Source organism: Hyla sarda, chromosome 7 (genome assembly GCF_029499605.1).
Source record: "Hyla sarda isolate aHylSar1 chromosome 7, aHylSar1.hap1, whole genome shotgun sequence".
NCBI classification, from domain to species: Eukaryota; Metazoa; Chordata; class Amphibia; order Anura; family Hylidae; genus Hyla; species Hyla sarda.
In genome coordinates, this window is record NC_079195.1 from 198,141,539 (window position 1) to 198,163,062 (window position 21,524).

The following is a 21,524-nucleotide window of genomic DNA, read 5'->3' on the forward strand; positions in this document are numbered from 1 at the left end:
CTATTAGCCCCGGTTCCCGGAATCAGATACATGCCGGGACCGACCCGATATGACGTGGGGTCACCACGTGACCCCGCGTTATATCGCGGGAGCCGGCCAAGGATGTAAATATACGTCCTTGGTCGTTAAGGTGTTAAATACATTTTTTTTTGTTTTTTTTTGGGGGGGGGGGGGGGTTGTCTTCTCAAAGAGGTTTATTAAAACAATACATGACCATCCAATGAAAATAAAGACACAGACACAATGATGTAAAAGGAAAAAAGGACTTTTTATTTATAGGAAGGGTATACTGGGGATACTGCGAGGCATAGAAATGTGTGTTATGTTCTATTTTGCTATGTGTGAAATATAAATGTATAGGTAAAGCATTTTTATATACTGTGTTGATCCAAAGGAAGACGAAAACCCCCTTGAGGAAAGAGCCAATTATCCTTATGTAAGGGGGGAAAATTTCTTCCTGACCCCAAATATGGCGATCGGAACAAGTCCCAGGATCAAAAGCCAGTACCTGACCTATCTAATATGGAAAACTATATGTTATAAATACTTTATATGCTATACCTTTTTTTTTTTATAATTTATTTTTATATTATTTTATTTGTGGGAATATTTAGTAATAAATTAAAGATTTATCATACTTGACCTATTTATGGCTGAGATGATCCCAAGGAAGGCAAAAAAAACCCCTTGATGAATAAGCCAATTGTCCTCAAAGGGGAAAAATTCCTTCCTGACCCCAAATATGGCAATCGGAACAAGTCCCAGGATCAGAGCCGATATCTACCCCTATCTGTTGTGTGTGTGTCTGTGTGTATGTGTCTATACTATCTATATATGTACCTGTGTGTATATTTCTATCTACCTGTATGTGTGTGATCCTAATGTATGTGTGATGATGTGTGATACTTACCAGGTCTGTGCTGAGGTGTTACAAGCACAGGCCGCTCCTGGGTGCAGCACTCAGATGGTACAGAGCTCTGGGCCGTGGGCTGATCTTACCATTCCCAGCTTGGAGCTATGAAGGAGAATCCTTCCAAGGGGTGAAGAGCTGTCTCTACCTCTGACCACCGCAGGTCTCCCTTCTTCAGAGCTGCCTCGAATGGTGTAAATGGCGGCTGTGCTCTCTTCTGCTCCAGTTCCTCCCAGTTGATGGTGGTGAAGAATGGATGGTCTCTGATGTTCCTGTTCACACCCAGCCGCTTCTCAGGATTCTTGTGCAGCAGTTGTTGGATCAGATGTTTCAGGTCAGCAGGGAGCCAAGATGGAATATTAGGCTTCTCTCTGGTGATGGAATCGCGAGCCATTTCTCTGTCGCAGCCAAAGTAGAATGGGGAACGTCCTGCTGACATCCGGGATACAACAATCCCCAGGCTCCACCAGTCAACCGCTGCATGGTAACTCTTCCTCTGGAGCACCTCTGGGGCCATGTAAAGTAATGTGCCCGTCACTCCTTGGATCTTGTTGGAGGAGGTGACGCCATCTTGGGCAAGTCCGAGGTCTATGATGCAGATGTGTCCATCTCGATCCAGCATGATGTTATCTGGCTTGATATCTCTGCAATTAAAGAAGAAAAAAGATTGATAAATAAAAAACAATAGTAAAATTATTCAAAATTCACTGATGGAAAGTTGGGTGGATTATTTACAATAAAGAAGGAAAAATGATTTTTTACAGCTCACCACTTAGATGTAACCGGTTAATGGGATGTCCAAGGGAGGTCTTGTGGATATTAAAAATGGATACTAGAATTCCCAATGGTCTTAAACTAGTACTCCGGCCCTAAGACATCTTATCCCATATCCAAAGAATAGGGGATAAGATGTCTGATCGCGGGGGTCCCACCGCTGCGGGGGTCCCATCTCGCATGCACCTGTGGGAGCTGCATGTAGCGCTGCAGCCTCCGAGTCTGCTGGGTCACTACTATGGGGCCAGAGTATTGTAATGTCCTAACTCTGCCCCCATGTGATGTCCCGCCCCGCCCCCACAATGCAAGTCTGTGGGAGGGGGGCGTGACATAATGTATTTCTATTAAACCTCCTCGCTGGATCTCTCTTGTGTGCTGCCTTTTTACTCCTGCCACTATACTACAGGATTTATAACATTAGTTCATATGGTGGGATTTATGTTATCTATGTATACTATTATTATCATTTAAATGATTATTAATATCATGGTATCCCATTATATTATACTTATCTATTGTTTATCTTTATTGTGTACACCCCTTGCAAAATGATGTTAGTCAATAAGGAGTTATTTTTTTGTATCTTTGAAAGTGTTGGTGATTACACAGGTGCACAAACAAAAAGGTTTTTCTTTTTTCTTATATACTATTTATATCGTGTCGAGGGCCATTACTTTAAAACGTACCTGTCATTGTGCCAAAAAAATAAAAAATGTTACTCAGTACCTAATCCTGATAATAAACATATATAAATGTTATGGGTCTAGGACCTATATATCCCTAACAAGTAGCATTCATATCTTGCTCACTTGCTTTGTCTTCTTGCCTTGGGGAAGGGGCGTCTCTCTCTCTCACTGTGGATAAGTCATCTGCTCTGAGTCTGGGAGCAGCCTGGCAGTCTGCAAATCACTGCCCTCCTGTAACCCTTTCCTCTCTGGTTTCATGCTGTACATGTTACACAGAGAGGAAGATTATTGGAGTTTGCCTGCAGTATTCCTAAGACATTATGGTGAGTATATACAATATTAAATCTGTAAATATAAAAATAGATCTTTATAAATTAGTGCAAGGATTTCAATGATAAAAGCACAGTAGTTTTTATGCACATATGTTCTATCTGTTCCTAGTAAAGCTGGATGCTAATCAACATAGCTGTCACTATATGTGTCATTCAGCTTCTACATACTCATTAATGTATGATCAGCCTCTTTGTCATTCAGGAGTCAGAAAAAGCTTTGGCTGTTCAAGCATGCTGGGAGTCGTTGTTTTACAACAGCTGGAGCTTTAGTGTTTGTAAAGCACTGTGTTAGAGCAGTGGTGCCTTCAGCTGTTGCAAAACTACAAATTCGATCATGGGAGTTGTAGTTACAGAACAGCTGAAGGCTGCACTGGTGCAGCAGTGATCTCCTATACTGGATACCAACATGCTTTATGGTATTTAGTATGCTGCAAAATACAGAGTAGTCTGTCTGCATAAAGATAGATGACCTCTAGTGGCGGCTATTTTAATTTTTTAGTAAAATTTTAATGTTTTTAATTAAATGTATTTTTAATAAAAGTCATTTTATCAGTAGTACTACAAAATATAAAACGTTTTTTAAAATGACAGTGCCCCTTTAAGCCTTGAAAAAGACGTCAGCGAATCGCGTTGGTTTTTATATAATTTGTAGCCCACTGGACATTTCAATATATTCAAAATAAAGCTGGAAGATTTTTAACCCAAACCTGAGTGCTGGATCTTCTCTGGTATTGGAGGCCTCTTTCCTATTCCTTATTCACAACATGACAAGGAAGTTATACTTACCGGTGGACGATGTTCTGTCTGTGAAGGAAATGGAGGCCACATGCAATCTCTGCTGTGAAGAATCTTACTATTTCGATGTTTAGACTGCTGTACACTCTGAGTAAATCCTCCAAGCTGCCGCCGGACAGGTACTCGGTGATGAAGAAGGCATGGTCCTGAGACTGCTGTGCAGCATACAGGTGACACAGGAACGGGCAGTCTCGGGCCAGCAGGAGTATCCGTCGCTCTCTCTGTAGGATTGCTGCATTGTCCGCTGTTTTGGTGATACCTTTGATGGCGACGTAGTTGTTTCGGCCGGGGACTGATGCCAGGCCCACCTGAAAGAAAGCAAAGGGAGCAATTGAGCAAATGAAAGACTATGGGAAATATTATGCATTTCCAATACCACATAGGTTAATTTACAGAGTCATTACAACGAGAAAATCTATGGAATCTCCAACCTAGCATAAATGTACGCCCTACAGCGTTAAGTCACTTTTTTTTAAATTCCACTTCCACTTTGATTTAATTTCTGTGAAACAAACAGGGCTCGAGTCCTGCAGGAACGCGCAGGAACGGCGTTCCTTTGTTTTTTCCACAGGAGGAACGCCGTCCCTGTTACATTAGTCCTGCAGGACCGACCTCTCTGTTCTTACTCTCCCTCCGTCTCCTCCCCTGGCCCGGACTGCTAGATGCTGAAGGTGTAGGACCTGTGATGATGTCACCATCACATGTGGGGGCAGAGCTTAGCTGTGGAGGAGAGAAAAGATTGTGGTTGAAGGACCTGTGTGATGCTGTAGAGGAGGCGGGGCTGAGCTGGAGGAGAGGTCACATGTCAGCCCAGTAAGGTAATTACATGGAAGGAGATTTGTTACAGTGTGTCACCCCAGTAGTAAGGAGATTACATGAGGTGGAGGTTTGTTACAGTATTTCACCCCTGGAGTAAAGAGATTAAATGGAAGGAGATTTGTTACAGCGTGTCACCCCAGTAGTAAGGAGATTACATGAGGAGGAGGTTTGTTACAGTATGCCACCCCAGTAGTAAGTAGATTACATGATGAGGAGGTTTGTTACAGTGTGTCACCCTAGTTGTGAGGAGATTACATGAGAAGGAGGTTTGTTACAGTGTGTCACCCCAGTAGTAAGGAAGTTACATGGGGAGAGGGTTTGTTACAGTGTATCATCCCAGTAGTAAGGATATTACATGGGGAGTAGATTTGTTACAGTGTGTCACCCCAGTAGTAAGGAGATTACATGATGAGGAGGTTTGTTACAGTGTGTCATCCCAGTAGTAAGGATATTACATGAGGAGGAGGTTTGTTACAGTGTGTCACCCCAGTAGTAAGGAGATTACATGATGAGGAGGTTTGTTACAGTGTGTCACCCAAGTAGTAAGGAGGTTACATGAGGAGGAGGTTTGTTACTGTGTGTCACCACAGTAGTAAAGAGATTACATGAGGAGAAGGTTTGTTACAGTGTGTCACCCCAGTAGTAAGGAGATTACATGAGGAGGAGGTTTGTTACAGTGTGTCACCCCAGTAGTAAGGAGATTACATGAGGAGAGGGTTGGTTACAGTGTGTCACCCCAGTAGTAAGGAGATTACATAAGAAGGAGGTTTGTTACAGTGTGTCACCCCAGTAGTAAGGAGATTACATGAGGAGAGGGTTGGTTACAGTGTGTCACCCCAGTAGTAAGGAGATTACATGAGGAGGTTTGTTACAGTGTGTCACCCAAGTATTAAGGAGGTTACATGAGGAGGAGGTTTGTTACAGTGTGTCATCCCAGTAGTAAGGATATTGCATGATGAGGAGGTTTGTTACAGTGTGTCACCCCAGTAGTAAGGAGATTACATGAGGAGAGGGATTGTTTCAGTGTGTCACCCCAGTAGTAAGGAGATTTCACGAGGAGGAGGTTTGTTACAGTGTGTCACCCCAGTAGTAATGAGATTACATGAGGAGGGGGTTTGTTACAGTGTGTCACCCCAGTAGTAAAGAGATTACATGAGGAGGAGTTTTTTTACAGTGTGTCACCCAAGTAGTAAGGAGATTACATGAGGAGGAGGCTTGTTACAGTGTGTCACCCCAGTAGTAAGGAGATTGCATGAGGAGGGGGTTTGTTACAGTGTGTCACTCCAGTAGTAAGGAGATGACATGAGGAGAAGTTTTGTTACAGTGTGTCACCCCAGTAGTAAGAAGATTACATGAGGAGGAGGTTTGTTACAGTGTGTCACCCCAGTAGTAAGGTAATTACATGAGGAGGAGTTTTGTTACAGTGTGTCACACCAGTAGTAAGGAGATTACATGAGGAGGAGGTTTGTTACAGTGTGTCACCCAAGTAGTAAGGATATTACATGAGGAGGAGGTTTGTTACAGTGTGTCCCCCCAGTAGTAAGTAGATTACATGAGGAGGAGGTTTGTTACAGTGTGTCACCCCACTAGTAAGGTGATTACATGGGGAGGTTTCTTACAGTGTGTTATCATGATGATAGGGACATAAGGAGGTTTTTGTTACAGTGTATTATCAGAATGATAACCCCTTAAGAACATTGGGGGAGATGTATAAAGACCTGTGCAGAGGAAAAGTGGAGCAGTTGCCCATAGCAACCAATCAGATCGCTGCTTTCATTTTCAAAAAAAATAAAGAAGCGATCTGATTGGTTGCTATGGGCAACTGGTCAACTTATCCTCTGCACAGGTTTTAATAAATCTCTCCCATTAGAGGTAAATATACATCTTGGTGCCCTGGTACTTAAAGGGGTACTCCTACCCTAGACATCTTATCCTCTATCCAAAGGATATGGGATAAGATGTCTGATCGAGGGGGTCCCGCCGCTGGGGACCCCCGCGATCTCGGCTGTGGCACCCCGCTGTCATCACTGCACAGAACAAACTCGCTGTGTGCGTAATGACTGGCGATACAGGGGCCGGAGTATCATGACTTCACGGCTAATAGTCATTTTTATTACTTTGAGGGGTACAGTTCATATAATGAGTGGGTTCTAACACGTAGGCCCCTCAGATCCACTTCTGAACTGAATTGGTCTCTAAAAATATAATATTTAGAAAATTGTTGCCAAATTTCTAAACCCCGTTAACGTCCTAAAAAAGTAAAATAACATTTAACAAATGATGCCAACAAAGAGTAGACATAGATGCACATAAATACCTAATGTATGTGGCATAAATTATATATATAATCCTATATCTTTCTTACAAGTAAAGAATCTGGAATAAAAAAAAATCCTAACTTTTCACACAACTATTTCAGAGTATTTCACACAAAACTGCAGAATGTAGTTGCCCATAGCAACCAATCATATCACTTCTTTCATTTTGAAAAGGCCTTTGAAAATAAAATAAAAAACGATCTGATTGGTTGCTATGGGCAACTGGGCAACCTTATCTCTGCACAGGTTTGTATCAATCTCCCCTAAGGAAAAAAGAAAAAAAAGAAAAGTATATATATATATATATATATATATATATATATATATATATATATTTACTCAGTCAATGCTGCACTACTGAACCAAAAGTGCACAGTGCCAGCGCCCCCCGACCAGATCACAGTCCATGCAATAGAAGAAAATGGCGCAGCACTCAAAAAATGTAGAAAAAACTGTGAATGTCCAACAAAAAAAGCCTTTTGTTGGACATGAAGGAATAAATTCACAGTATTTTCTACATTCCTACAATTTTTGAGCGCTGCGCCATTTTCATATATATATATAAGAAAACCAGGCAGATAAATAACAATTGGGAGATTTATCAAAACCTGTCCAGACGAAAAGTTGCTGAGTTGCCCATAGCAACCAATCAGATCACTTCTTTCATTTTTTACAGGCCTTTTCAAAAATGAAAGAAGCGATCTGATTGGTTGCTATGGGCAACTCAGTAACTTTTCCACCAGACAGGTTTTACTAAATCTCCCCCAATGTATTTTCAAAATTTCTGTCAATAAATGTCCTACAAACTATACCATTAAACATTAAATTCTACAGAAACAAAGAAGACTTCCCAACAACAATCTCAAAAAAAGACATTATTTTATTAAATATACGTAAACAATACATCATAAAATACATAAATGAAGAGAAAAACAACAGAAAATCCCACAGGGCAGTGGTTGAATATACTGGTGCTCAGAGGTGTAACTTGTAGCTTCTGGGCCCCATCTGCCAATTATAATACTGGTCACTTATAGGGCAGATGTGCTTTGGGGTCCCGTTAGACACCAGGGCCCCGGTATAATTACCTCTGCACTCCCTATAGCTTTGCCCTTGCTGGTGCTAAGTAAAATAAAGTTTTACTCCCAAAAACTATATTATGGGGAGAAAAATCACCGACATCTATATTCTGGCAATAATTTTACCAGACATTGAAAAATCATTATTAAGGTAACTAACTAGTTAAGGAAAATTAGATAGGGATTACTCTCTAATACAGTCTAATACCCCTCTCTAGCAGACCAGATCTAATATGGGGACTTATTACAGTGCAGCGTTATATAAGGGCCCGATATCTGTCACACACAGGGATATAAACATTACTGGAGGTCTCTAGTGCTGCAGATATGTGATATATAGGAGTGATCATGGGGGCTGGTTATTTACTGGACTGTCTGTTATTCACCCCATTATGTACAGCTATCCTCATGAGCATAAGGGCTGATAACAGAAAGCAATAGCCTACATTCAGCTGCACATTAAATACATATGAAATAAAATTACATTGATTGTCCATTCAACATCAAAATAAACTTAAATAAACTTACCACTCCAAAGCTGCCCCTACCCAATACCTGATGGACAGTAAGGTGTTTGATGTTAAATTTGGGGTATTTGCTTGATGTTCCGGGGGCCTGACTGGTGCCTGGTCTTGACTCCTCATCTTCCAATACTCTGGCATCCTCTCCTCTCCTCTTCTTTTCCTCCTCCTCGCTCTCCTTTTCCTTCTTCCTCTCCTCTCCTCTCTTTTCCTCCTCTTCTCTCTTCCTCTTCTTCCCTCTCTTCTCCTCCTCTTCGATCTCCTCTTCTCTCTTCCTCTTCTTCCCTCTCTTCCCCTCCTTGCTCTCATCTTCCTTCTTCCTCTCCTCTCTCTCTTCTCCTCCTCCTCGTGCTCCTCTTCTCTCTTCCTCTTCGCTCCTCTCTCCTTCTCCACCTCCTCGCTCTCTTCTCTCTTCCTCTTCTTTCCTCTCTTCAGCTCCTCGCTCACCTCTTTCTTCTTCCTCTCATCTCCTCTCTTCTCCTCCTCCTCGCGCTCCTCTTCTCTCTTCCTCTTCGCTCCTCTCTCCTTCTCCACCTCCTCGCTCTCTTCTCTCTTCCTCTTCTTTCCTCTCTTCAGCTCCTCGCTCACCTCTTTCTTCTTCCTCTCATCTCCTCTCTTCTCCTCCTCCTCGTCCTCCTCTTCTCTCTTCATCTTCTTTCCTCTCTCCTTCTCGCCATCTCCTCTTCCTCCAGTAGCCGCCATCTTTGGGATCCTGTAGACGTCCGTCCGCTCGGTCCAACTGACAGTTGTGGGTAAACAACAACAACAACAACAACAGCCGTTGTCCAGGTGATGTGTTGTCATAGCAACATCAGGTGGCACCTGCTGCAAGTGGTCCACCTGTGCATCCATATACACTGTAATGTGGGCATCATGGTGATAGCCTAGTGTCCAGAAAAATGGAGACATTCATGGCTGGTTCTTGTAGTGCTGTTTTATTAGTAGATGGAGCAGAGTGATGTGACTTTTATGTGCTGTATAGGTTGGCAGTGGTGCCCATAGACTCTGCTGGAAGGTTATAACAAGGGTGGTTGTGGGGGAATCCAAATGATCCTGGTGCAGGAATAACCAGATATTGTACCTGCTGTAATGGCAGGAATAATAAAGCCTTTTAAGGGCCTGTAATGTTCTGCTACATCCAATAAGTGGTCATCACCCACATACATTAGGTTGTAGGTCCATAGTCATTAATGTACAGTATATATGTCATGATACGGCTTCACCACCATTAGGACCTATTTTTTAAGCCGAGCAACATAAATTATTTTTGAGTGTCCAGTCTTAGTTATGGGAGAAGGATAAGTTCTATATAAGATGTAGACAGGTTGACAATTGACTTTGCTGAACAATCTTCTTTACTAGGTCTCAGATAATAAATGCAAAGTTGTCCATGAACATTGTATGGTTGTCTTTATTTTACACCGTAGACAGATTCTAAAAATGGGTAATCTCTAGGGTTTTCCACCACCCAGGATTTACCAATATTTTCCAGAGAGGGTGTTACAGAGTTTGGAAAGTGTTCCTCTAATATTATCTAAGGATCACTATGAGGCACAGGAGAGGATTAAAGGGGAAACTCCAATATTTAAAATGATCATCTGTCCACAGGATCGGTAATAGCTAGCTTATTGGTAGGGATCTGACCAGAATTGAGGTCTCTTTTACCCTGTATGAATAGAGAGGAAGCTCACATAGTCATCCACCACAAGGGGTAATAGGAGAAAAATCCCCCCAAAATTTGTAACCCAATTAATACCTCATATGTGTATGTGAAGTGCTCGGCAAGCACAGTAGAAGGCTCAGAAGGGAAGGAGCAACAATGGGATTTTGGAGAGTGAGTTTTTCTGAAATGGTTTTTGAGGGGCATGTCACATTTAGGAAACCCCTATGGTGCCAGAACAGCAAAAATAAAAATAAAATAAACCCCACATGGTATACTATTTTGGAAACTACACCCCTCAAGGCATGTAACAAGGGGTCCAGTGAACCTTAACACCCCACAGGTGTTTGACGACTTTTCTTTAAAGTCGGATGTGTAAATGAAAAAAACAATTTTTTCACTAAAGTGCAGTTTTTTTTTTTAAATTTACAATTCTAACAAAGGGTAATGGGAGAAAATGCCCCCCAATATTTGTAACCCTATATCTTCTGAGTATGGAAATACCTCATGTTAGGACGTAAAATGCTCTGCGGGCGAACTGCAATGCTCAGAAGAGAAGGAGTCACATTTGGATTTTGGAAAGCAAACTTTGCTGAAATGGTTTTTGGGGGGCATGTCACATTTAGGAAGCCCCTATTGTGCCAGAACAGCAAAAAAAATAAAAATAAACACATGGCATACTATTTTGGAAACTACACCCCTCAATGAAAAAAAATTTTTTTTACTAAAATGCAGTTTTCCCCCCCAAATTTTACATTTTTACAAGGGGTAAAAGGAGAAAATGCCCCCAAAATTTGTGACCCCATGTGCATTTACAAAGCACCCCGTGGTGCCAGAACAGTGAACCCCCCCCCCCACATGTGACCCCATTTTGGAAAATACACCCCTCACAGAATTTAATAAGCGGTGCAGTGAGCATTTACACCCCACTGGCGTTTGACAGATCTTTGGAACAGTGGGCTGGGCAAATGAAAAATTACAATTTTCATGGACCACTGTTCCAAAAATCAGTCAGACACCAGTGGGGCATAAATGCTCACTGCACCCCTTACAAAATTCCGTGAGGGGTGTAGTTTCCAAAATGGGGTCACATGTGGGGGGGGCGGTCCATTGTTCTGGCACTATGGGGGCTTTGTAAACACACGTAGCCTTCAATTCTGGACAAATTTTCTCTCCAAAATCCCAATGGCGCTCCTTCTCTTCTGAGCATTGTAGTGCACCAGCAGAGCACTTGACGTCCACATATGGGGTATGTTCTTACTCAGAAGAAATGGGGTTACAAATTTTGGGGGGCTTTTTTCCTATTTTCCCTTGTGAAAATGAAATATTTGGGGTAAAACCAGCATTTGTGCGAGAAATTTTTTTTCTTCATTTTCACATCCAACTTTAATGAAAATTCGTCAGACACCTGTGGGGTGTTAAGGCTCACTATACCCCTTGTTAAGTTCTGTGAGGGGTGTAGTTTCCAAAATGGGATCACATGTGGGTATTTATTTTTTTGCGTTTATGTCAGAACCACTGTAAAATCAGCCACCCCTGTGCAAATCAGCAATTTAGGCTTCAAATGTACACAGTGCGCTCACTCCTGAGCCATATTGTGCGCCCGCTTAGCATTTTACCCCCACATATGGGGTATTTCCGTACTCTGGAGAAATTGCGTTACAAATTTTGGGGTCTTTTTTTCCTTTTACCTCTTGTGAAAATAAATGTATATGGCAGCACCAGCATGTTAATGTAATTTTTTTAATTTTTTTTACACTAACAGGCTGGTGTAGACCCCAACTTTTCCTTTTCGTAAGGGGTAAAAGGAGAAAAAGCCCCACAAAATTTGTATTGCAATTTTTTCCCCAGTACGGAAATACCCCATATGTGGACCTAAACTGTTTCCTTGAGATACGACAGGGCTCCGAAGTGAGAGAGTGCCATGTGTATTTGAGGACTAAATTAGGGATTGCATAGGGGTGGATATAGGGGTATTCTACGCCAGTGATTCCCAAACAGGGTGCCTCCAGTGGCTGTCCGGAAATGCTGGGAGTTGTTATTTTACAACAGCTCGAGGCTCCATTTTGGAAACACTGCCATACGATACGTTTTCATTTTTATTGAGGGGACAGTGTAAGGGTGTGTATATGTAGTGTTTTACTCTTTATTATGTGTTAGTGTTGTGTAGTGTAGTGTTTTTAGGGTACATTCGCACTGGCAGCGGTTTATGGTGAGTTTCCCGCTAGGAGTTTGCGCTGTGGTGGAAAATTCGAAAATTTGAAAACTTGAAGCAGGAAACCCTTTGTAAACCAGCAAGTGTGAATGTACCCTGTACATTCACATGGGGGGGGGATGGGGACCTCCAGCTGTTTCAAAACTACAACTCCCAGCATGCACTGACAGATCGTGCTTGCGGGGAGTTGTACTTTTGCAACAGCTAGAGGCAGGGATGCCATCAGACATTTTGGGGCCCCTCACACAGATCAAGGCCTGGGCCCCCTTGGCCGTCTCCTGGGCATGCCTGCTATCTTCCCCATCATCTATGAAAAAAATGTTTTAAACACAGGACAAGAAAAACAAGATCCCGTGAGTTCAATGAGTAAGGAAGGAAAAAGGAAATATCACCATAGATATTACCATCATACTGTTACTGACCTAATTCTGTATACTACAGGGCTTAAAGGGGTACTTTGCTACTTTACTTCTTATCCCCTATACACAAGATAGATCATTTCTGATTGCAAGGGGTCCGACCACAGAAACCCCTCACGAATTCCTGCATGTCGCTCTCCTAACGCATTCATCTCTATGGAAGAGCCAGAAATACATAACGCTGTAGATAACCCCGCTTCATGTGCAAAGGGAGCCAGGGCACTGTGCCAGGTCCCCTCTGGATCGGACACTTATCCCCTATCCTGTGGATAGGGGATAAGTAGTAAAGTAGCAGAGCACTCCTTTAACAAATTTGAGTTGAATCTAGGAGCCAGGATTAAAAAATATATATTTTTTATTTAAACAATCAGCGCAATGTTTCAGTTTTTGAGAGGCGGTTGTTAAAAATGTTTTTACACTATTTTCCCAGTTATATTTTGCACAGGGACCTGAGTAACTAGTCCTGAGACCCACCCCAAGGAATAGTTCCCAGGTAGCGGCAGAATTTATAAATTATGATTACTCTGAAACACCTGGGTGACCTGAGTGTAATTCATATTGTCCCCCAATTAAAAGACAATAAACAGTAGTAACAGCAGGTCTCCCTTCTCCAGCCTCCCCCCACCTCACACATAGCAGGACTCTCAGCCCCCCTGCCCCCCTTCTCTCCACATAACAGGCCCCACTATCTAGACCCCCCCAACACATAGCAGGACTCTCAGCCCCCCCCCCCCGCCCCCCTTCTCTATACATAACAGGCACTACCCTATCCAGACCCCCCCTAACACATAGCAGGACTCTCAGCCCCCCTGCCCCCCTTCTCTCCACATAAGAGGCCCCACTATCTAGACCCCCCCCAACACATAGCAGGACTCTCAGCCCCCCGTCCCCCTTCTCTCCACATAAGAGGCCCCACTATCTAGTCCCCCCCCAACACATAGCAGGACTCTCAGCCCCCCCCCCCTGCCCCCCTTCTCTCCACATAACAGGCACCCCCCTATCCAGACCCCACCTCATACATAGCAGGACTCTCAGACCCCTTCTCTCCACATAAGAGGCCCCCCTATCCAGACCCCCCCCCCTAACACATAGCAGGACTCTCAGCCCCCCTTCCCACCTTCTCTCCACATAAGAGGCCCCCCTATCCAGACCCCCCCCCCTAACACATAGCAGGACTCTCATCCCCCCTGACCCCCTTCTCTCCACATAACAGCCCCCCCCCTATCCAGACCCCCCCACCTAACACATAGCAGGACTCTCAGCCCCCTTCTCTCCACATAAGAGGCCCCCCTATCCAGACCCCCCCCCCTAACACATAGCAGGACTCTCAGCCCCCCTTCCCACCTTCTCTCCACATAAGAGGCCCCCCTATCCAGACCCCCCCCTAACACATAGCAGGACTCTCATCCCCCCTGACCCCCTTCTCTCCACATAACAGCCCCCCCCCCTATCCAGACCCCCCCACCTAACACATAGCAGGACTCTCAGCCCCCTTCCCACCTTCTCTCCACATAAGAGGCCCCCCTATCCAGACCCCCCCCAACACATAGCAGGACTCTCAGCCCCCCCTGACCCCCTTCTCTCCACATAAGAGGCCTTCCCTATCCAGACCCCCGCCCTCACACATAGCAGGACTCTCATCCACCCTGCCCCCCTTCTTTCCACATAAGAGGCCCCCCTATCCAGACCCCACCTCATACATAGCAGGACTCTCAGCCCCCCCTGCCCCCTTCTCTCCACATAACAGGCCACCCTATCCAGCCCCCTCCTCACACATAGCAGGACTCTCAGCCCCCCTGCCCCCCTTCTTTCCACATAATAGGCGCCCCTATCCAGACCCCCCCAACACATAGCAGGACTCAGTCCCCCCTGCCCCTCTTCTCTCCACATAAGAGGCCCCCCTATCCAGACCCCCCCAACACATAGCAGGATTCTCAGCCCCCCCTGCCCCCCTTCTCTCCACATAAGAGGACCCCCTATCCAGCCCCCTCCTCACACATAGCAGGACTCTCAGCCCCCCCTGCCCCCTTCTTTCCACATAAGAGGCCCCCCTATCCAGCCCCCTCCTCACAAATAGCAGGACTCTCAGCCCCCCTGCCCCCCTTCTTTCCACATAAGAGGACCCCCTATCCAGCCCCCTCTTCACACATAGCAGGACTCTCAGCCCCCCTGTCCCCCTTCTTTCCACATAAGAGGACCCCCTATCCAGCCCCCTCTTCACACATAGCAGGACTCTCAGCCCCCCTGTCCCCCTTCTTTCCACATAAGAGGACCCCCTATCCAGCCCCTCCTCACACATAGCAGGACTCTCATCCCCCCTTCCCACCTTCTCTCCACATAAGAGGCCCCCCTATCCAGCCCCTCCTCACACATAGCAGGACTCTCAGCCCCCCCTGCCCCCTTCTCTCCACATAAGAGGCCCCCCCTATCCAGCCCCCTCCTCACACATAGCAGGACTCTCAGCCCCCCCTGCCCCCTTCTTTCCACATAAGATGCCCCCCTATCCAGCCCCCTCCTCACACATAGCAGGACTCTCAGCCCCCCTTCTTTCCACATAAGAGGCCCCCCCTATCCAGCCCCCTCCTTACACAAAGCAGGACTCTCAGCCCCCCCTTCTTTCCACATAAGAGGACCCCCTATCCAGCCCCCTCCTTACACATAGCAGGACTCTCAGCCCCCCCTTCTTTCCACATAAGAGGACCCCCTATCCAGCCCCCTCCTTACACATAGCAGGACTCTCAGCCCCCCCTTCTTTCCACATAATAGGCCCCCCTATCCAGCCCCCTCCTCACACATAGCAGGACTCTCAGCCCCCCCTGCCCCCCTTCTTTCCACATAAGAGGCCCCCTATCCAGCCCCCTCCTCACACATAGCAGGACTCTCAGCCCCCTTTCTCTCCACATAAGAGGCCCCCTATCCAGCCCCCTCCTCACACATAGCAGGACTCTCAGCCCCCCCTGCCCCCCTTCTTTCCACATAAGAGGCCCCCCTATCCAGCCCCCTCCTCACACATAGCAGGACTCTCAGCCCCCCCTGCCCCCCTTCTTTCCACATAAGAGGCCCCCCTATCCAGCCCCCTCCTCACACATAGCAGGACTCTCAGCCCCCCCTGCCCCCCTTCTGTCCACAAAAGAGGACCCCCTATCCAGCCCCCTCCTCACACATAGCAGGACTCTCATCCCCCCCTGCCCCCCTTCTTTCCACATAAGAGGCCCCCCTATCCAGCCCCCTCCTCACACATAGCAGGACTCTCAGCCCCCCCTGCCCCCTTCTATCCACATAAGAGGCCCCCCTATCCAGCCCCCTCCTCACACATAGCAGGACTCTCAGCCCCCCCTGCCCCCTTCTTTCCACATAAGAGGCCCCCCTATCCAGCCCCCTCCTCACACATAGCAGGACTCTCAGCCCCCCTGCCCCCCTTCTTTCCACATAAGAGGCCCCCCCTATCCAGCCTCCTCCTCACACATAGCAGGACTCTCAGCCCCCCTGCCCCCCTTCTTTCCACATAAGAGGCCCCCCTATCCAGCCCCCTCCTCACACATAGCAGGACTCTCAGCCCCCCCTGCCCCCCTTCTTTCCACATAAGAGGCCCCCCTATCCAGCCCCCTCCTCACACATAGCAGGACTCTCAGCCCCCCCTGCCCCCCTTCTTTCCACATAAGAGGCCCCCCTATCCAGCCCCCTCCTCACACATAGCAGGACTCTGAGCCCCCCCTGCCCCCCTTCTTTCCACATAAGAGGCCCCCCTATCCAGACCCCTCCTCACACATAGCAGGACTCTCAGCCCCCCCTGCCCCCTTCTTTCCACATAAGAGGCCCCCCTATCCAGCCCCCTCCTCACACATAGCAGGACTCTCAGCCCCCCCTTGCCCCCTTCTCTCCACATAAGAGGCCCCCTATCCAGCCCCCTCCTCACACATAGCAAGACTCTCAGCCCCCCTTCTTTCCACATAGGAGGCCCCCCTATCCAGCCCCCTCCTCACACATAGCAGGACTCTCAGCCCCCCCTGCCCCCCTTCTTTCCACATAAGAGGCCCCCCTATCCAGCCCCCTCCTCACACATAGCAGGACTCTCAGCCCCCTGCCCCCCTTCTTTCCACATAAGAGGCCCCCCCTATCCAGCCCCCTCCTCACACATAGCAGGACTCTCAGCCCCCCCTGCCCCCTTCTTTCCACATAAGAGGCCCCCCTATCCAGCCCCCTCCTCACACATAGCAGGACTCTCAGCCCCCCCTGCCCCCTTCTTTCCACATAAGAGGCCCCCCTATCCAGCCCCCTCCTCACACATAGCAGGACTCTCAGCCCCCCTGCCCCCCTTCTTTCCACATAAGAGGCCCCCCTATCCAGCCCCCTCCTCACACATAGCAGGACTCTCAGCCCCCCTGCCCCCCTTCTTTCCACATAAGAGGCCCCCCTATCCAGCCCCCTCCTCACACATAGCAGGACTCTCAGCCCCCCTGCCCCCTTCTTTCCACATAAGAGGCCCCCTATCCAGCCCCCTCCTCACACATAGCAGGACTCTCAGCCCCCCTGCCCCCCTTCTTTCCACATAAGAGGCCCCCCTATCCAGCCCCCTCCTCACACATAGCAGGACTCTCAGCCCCCCCTGCCCCCCTTCTTTCCACATAAGAGGCCCCCCTATCCAGCCCCCTCCTCACACATAGCAGGACTCTCAGCCCCCCTGCCCCCCTTCTTTCCACATAAGAGGCCCCCTATCCAGCCCCCTCCTCACACACAGCAGGACTCTCAGCCCCCTGCCCCCTTCTTTCCACATAAGAGGCCGGCCCCCCCTATCCAGCCCCCTCCTCACACATAGCAGGACTCTCAGCCCCCCCTGCCCCCCTTCTTTCCACATAAGAGGCCGGCCCCCCCTATCCAGCCCCCTCCTCACACATAGCAGGACTCTCAGCCCCCCCTGCCCCCCTTCTTTCCACATAAGAGGCCCCCCTATCCAGCCCCCTCCTCACACATAGCAGGACTCTCAGCCCCCCCTGCCCCCCTTCTTTCCACATAAGAGGCCCCCCTATCCAGCCCCCTCCTCACACATAGCAGGACTCTCAGCCCCCCTCGCACAGTAATATGATGAGGCTCTCCTCTCACCCAGTGTAGCAGATCTTCCCCTGAGCAGCTCCTGTTCCTGTGTGCCATCAGCAGGAGGAGTCAGAACCAGTGAGGAGGAGGCAGACAGTAGAGGCAGCAGTGAGTGTCCTGTCTGTACAGTATATAGTAGACTCTGTATCCTCCGGACCTCTGGTCACTGTATCACTCTGTTAGCTGCAGGACCTGTGTGTGTAGCTGCGGTGCGCAGGTCCTGAGTTCTGACAGGCTGACACAGTGGCTGATCTGTATGTGTCCTCCAGCCACTGCAGGGGGGTGCAGCGGGGCCGGGCCTCCTTGGGAGCTCGGGCCCCTTACTGGGGTACTGGCTGTACCCCCCTGATGGCAGTCCTGGCTGGAGGCACACTGGTTGGAAAACCTTCAGTTAGGTTCTGTTACCTAACTCAGTATTTTCCAATCAGTGTGCCTCCAGCTGTTGCAAAACTACAAATCGCAGAATGCCCACACAGCAAACAGCTGTCTGGGCATGCTGGGAGTTGTAGTTTTGCAACATCTGGAGGGCTACAGTTTAGAGACCACTATATAGTGGTCTCAAACTGTAGCCCTCCAGATGTTGCTAGGCAACTCACCGGCTTCCGTAGGATTCAGCTGCACGACATCGCCGCCCGCCGATCTCCGACACCGATCGTCGCCCGCAGCCTCGCCCGCAGGGTAAGTGGACTTCGGCGCCGGTCCTCCTCGGTTTCCCCGTTCTGCCCCGCCTATCGTGGGTGGGCAGAAAGGGGAAAACGAAAGTTACACCCCCCCCCGGCCCCCTATCTGCTATTGGTCGTCACGTCTCTACGATCAATAGCAGGGATAGGAGGAGTGGTACCCCTACCACCTCACTCCTATCCCTTCAGGGGGATCATGGGTGTCTTGGACAACCCTGATCCCCCTTATTTTCCCTGTCACCTGGTCACCATAGACCCGTATGACCCGAAATAGCCGCAAATCGCAAGTGTGAATTCACTTGCGATTTGCGGCGATCGCCTACATGGGGGGTCTGATGACCACCCCTGGGCATTTGCGTGGGGTGACTGCTGATCGATATCAGCAGTCACCCCGGTTCGGTCTCTGCCCGGCGCGCGGCAGGGACCGAAATTCCCACAGACATATGCGTACGTCCTTGGTCCTTAACTACCAGGGTGCTTAGACGTACGCGTACATCCATGGTCTTTAAGGGGTTAAATATATATATATTTATACATTAAATACCATTTATATGAGGCGACTAGGGGATAGCCCTACAGGAGAGCCCTATTGACATGGAGGGACTCTGGCTGAGGGAACTTTAGACAAAGGGACAGGACCAGGTCCTGTACCGGGACACCACACACTGATCAGTATTATCGGCGATCTTCGGCTCTGGTCTGTTCGATCTTAGACCAGAGTAGAAAACCCTGGGAGATGGACGAAGGCACGTGAAGGGACCGCCGTCCGCCATTTTGGATGATCAGATACCCGTGACAGTGCCACAGGCGATCCGATCACCCATCTGTATTGATAGCGGCATCTGAGGGGTTAATTGTGTGAGGGGTTAATTGTGGACATCAGCGTGATTGCTGATTTCCGCCATTACCGGTGGGTCCCTGGCTGCTGATAGCAGCCGGGACCTGCCGTGCATGATGTGAGCACGGGTCTAGTGCTCGCATCATATACAGGACATAAATGTACGTCCTGGTGCATTAAGTACCAGGGCACAAGGACAGACATTTACGTCATGTGTAGTTAATGGGTTAAAGCCAAAATGGGCTGTGTCCTTAAGGATTAATGTAACTTTGGCTGTGTAAAGGGGGGATGAGAGTTTGTGTAGGGGGTAGCAACATGTGGGGAGGGGGACTATACGGCTGTTGGCAGGTCATATGTGTGGGGTATATTGGTATGAGCGTTGCATACCTGGTGGGGGAGGAGCTTAGGGGACCTCTCAGTATTTCTTACAAGGAGGTCCCCAAATTTATTGTTACGCCACTGGAAAAAGTGCACTTAAGGACCTGCCCCCCACAATGTCTGTTCATATCCCTAGAGGTAGGGAAAGATATTCTGAATTGCCTGGTGAGAGGCCTGTCACCTAGGCAAAAGGGGTAAGTTCCAGGGGCGGACATATCGCCTGTGCAGCCGGTTCAGCTGCACAGGGGCCCAGCGTGAGAGGGGGCCGCTGCCCTCTCCAGGTCCGGCCCCAGAGGCGAGCATTAGGCCACATACCACCGCATACTCCCCAACCACAGCATGTTTGACAGCACCCAGATGGACGCTGCGTTCAACCACCCCTGCAGCCAGTGGCGTCTCTAGGGGGGGGCACGGCCCCCCCTACATCATGATTGGCCCCCCCTTGTGCCCCCCCTAGCAGCAGTAGGTCACTAGCAGCTCTCATGGCCATCAGGGGGGTACAGCTAGTTCACCAGTAAGGGGCCCGAGCCCCCGCTGCACCCCCGCCCCCCGGAGCCATCTACTCCGCATCCTTTTTTAAAATAAATCTTCAGCCAGCAGCCCTGTCACCACGCAGGGGCCGCGCTATGCAGACTGGGAAGAGCAGACAGGAAGCTCCTCCCCCTCTCTCACCCCCCTGTATACTGGACCTTGTGGAGCAGGCCCGCTGTGTGTATACAGGCCCGGACACCACCAGTATGGAAGACTTACCTGCCCAGTGCCCACTGCTCATGCTGCCCTTTTAACCCCTTAAGGACACAGGACGTAAATGTACGTCCTGGTGCGGTGGTACTTAACGCACCAGGACGTACATTTACGTCCTAAGCATAACCGCGGGCATCGGAGCGATGCCCGTGTCATGCGCGGCTGATCCCGGCTGCTGATCGCAGCCAGGGACCCGCCGGCAATGGCCGACGCCCGCGATCTCGCGGGCGTCCGCCATTAACCCCTCAGGTGCCGGGATCAATACAGATCCCGGCATCTGCGGCAGTGCCCGATTTGAATGAATGATCAGATCGCCCGCAGCGCTGCTGCGGGGATCCAATCATTCATAACGCCGCACGGAGGTCCCCTCTCCTTCCTCCGTGCGGCTCCCGGCGTCTCCTGCTCTGGTCTGTGATCGAGCAGACCAGAATAGAAGATCGCCGATAACACTGATCTGTTCTATGTCCTATACATAGAACAGATCAGTATTAGCAATCATGGTATTGCTATGAATAGTCCCCTATGGGGACTATTCAAGTGTAAAAAAAAATGTAAAAAAATTTTAAAGTAAAAGTTAAAAAAAAGTGAAAAATCCCCTCCCCCAATAAAAAGTAAAACGTCCGTTTTTTCCTATTTTACCCCCAAAAAGCGTAAAATTTTTTTTTCATAGACATATTTGGTATCGCCGTGTGCGTAAATGTCCGAACTATTAAAATAAAATGTTAATGATCCCGTACGGTTAACGGCGTGAACGAAAAAAAATATAAAAAGTCCAAAATTCCTACTTTTTTAATACATTTTATTAAAAAAAAATTATAAAAAATGTATTAAAAGTTTTTTATATGCAAATGTGGTATCAAAAAAAAGTACAGATCATGGCGCAAAAAATGAGCCCCCATACCGCCGCTTATACGGAAAAATAAAAAAGTTATAGGTCATCAAAATAAAGGGATTATAAACGTACTAATTTGGTTAAAAAGTTTGTGATTTTTTTTAAGCGCAACAATAATATAAAAGTATATAATAATGGGTATCATTTTAATCGTATTGACCCTCAGAATAAAGAACACACGTCATTTTTGCCATAAATTGTACGGCGTGAAAACGAAACCTTCCAAAATTAGCAAAATTGCGTTTTTCGTTTTAATTTCCCCACAAAAATAGTGTTTTTTGGTTGCGCCATACATTTTATGATATAATGAGTGATGTCATTACAAAGGACAACTGGTCGCGCAAAAAACAAGCCCTCATACTAGTCTGTGGAT

General features: G+C 47.8%; 1 protein-coding gene across 4 annotated transcripts; it reads right to left on the reverse strand.

Moving 5' to 3' along the window:
• Positions 1-255: 255 nt before the first annotated feature.
• Positions 256-17,784, reverse strand: LOC130283000 (protein kinase C delta type-like). Of its 4 annotated transcripts, none has more exons than XM_056532086.1 (3): positions 17,629-17,784; positions 3,489-3,805; positions 256-1,554 (listed from the first exon to the last, which is right to left on the reverse strand). In XM_056532086.1, the coding sequence occupies exons 1-3, from the start codon at positions 17,674-17,676 to the stop codon at positions 996-998; spliced, it is 924 nt and encodes a 307-aa protein (XP_056388061.1). In that variant the 5' UTR covers positions 17,677-17,784; the 3' UTR covers positions 256-995. The 4 variants fall into 4 exon arrangements, with proteins under 4 accessions (XP_056388061.1, XP_056388058.1, XP_056388059.1 ...); XM_056532083.1 differs by lacking the exon at positions 17,629-17,784 and adding an exon at positions 8,682-8,999; XM_056532084.1 differs by lacking the exon at positions 17,629-17,784 and adding an exon at positions 8,823-8,998.
• Positions 17,785-21,524: the final 3,740 nt, after the last annotated feature.

Excerpts from the sequence above, each read along its gene's own strand:
- LOC130283000 (XM_056532083.1), bottom strand. The coding sequence starts at position 8,936 with ATGGCGGCTACTGGAGGAAGAGGAGATGGCGAGAAGGAGAGAGGAAAG. Across the intron at positions 3,806-8,681 it reads ATGAGAGGAAGAAGAAAGAG|GTGGGCCTGGCATCAGTCCC; the intron begins GTGAGCGAGGAG and ends GCTTTCTTTCAG. Across the intron at positions 1,555-3,488 it reads AGACAGAACATCGTCCACCG|AGATATCAAGCCAGATAACA; the intron begins GTAAGTATAACT and ends CTTTAATTGCAG.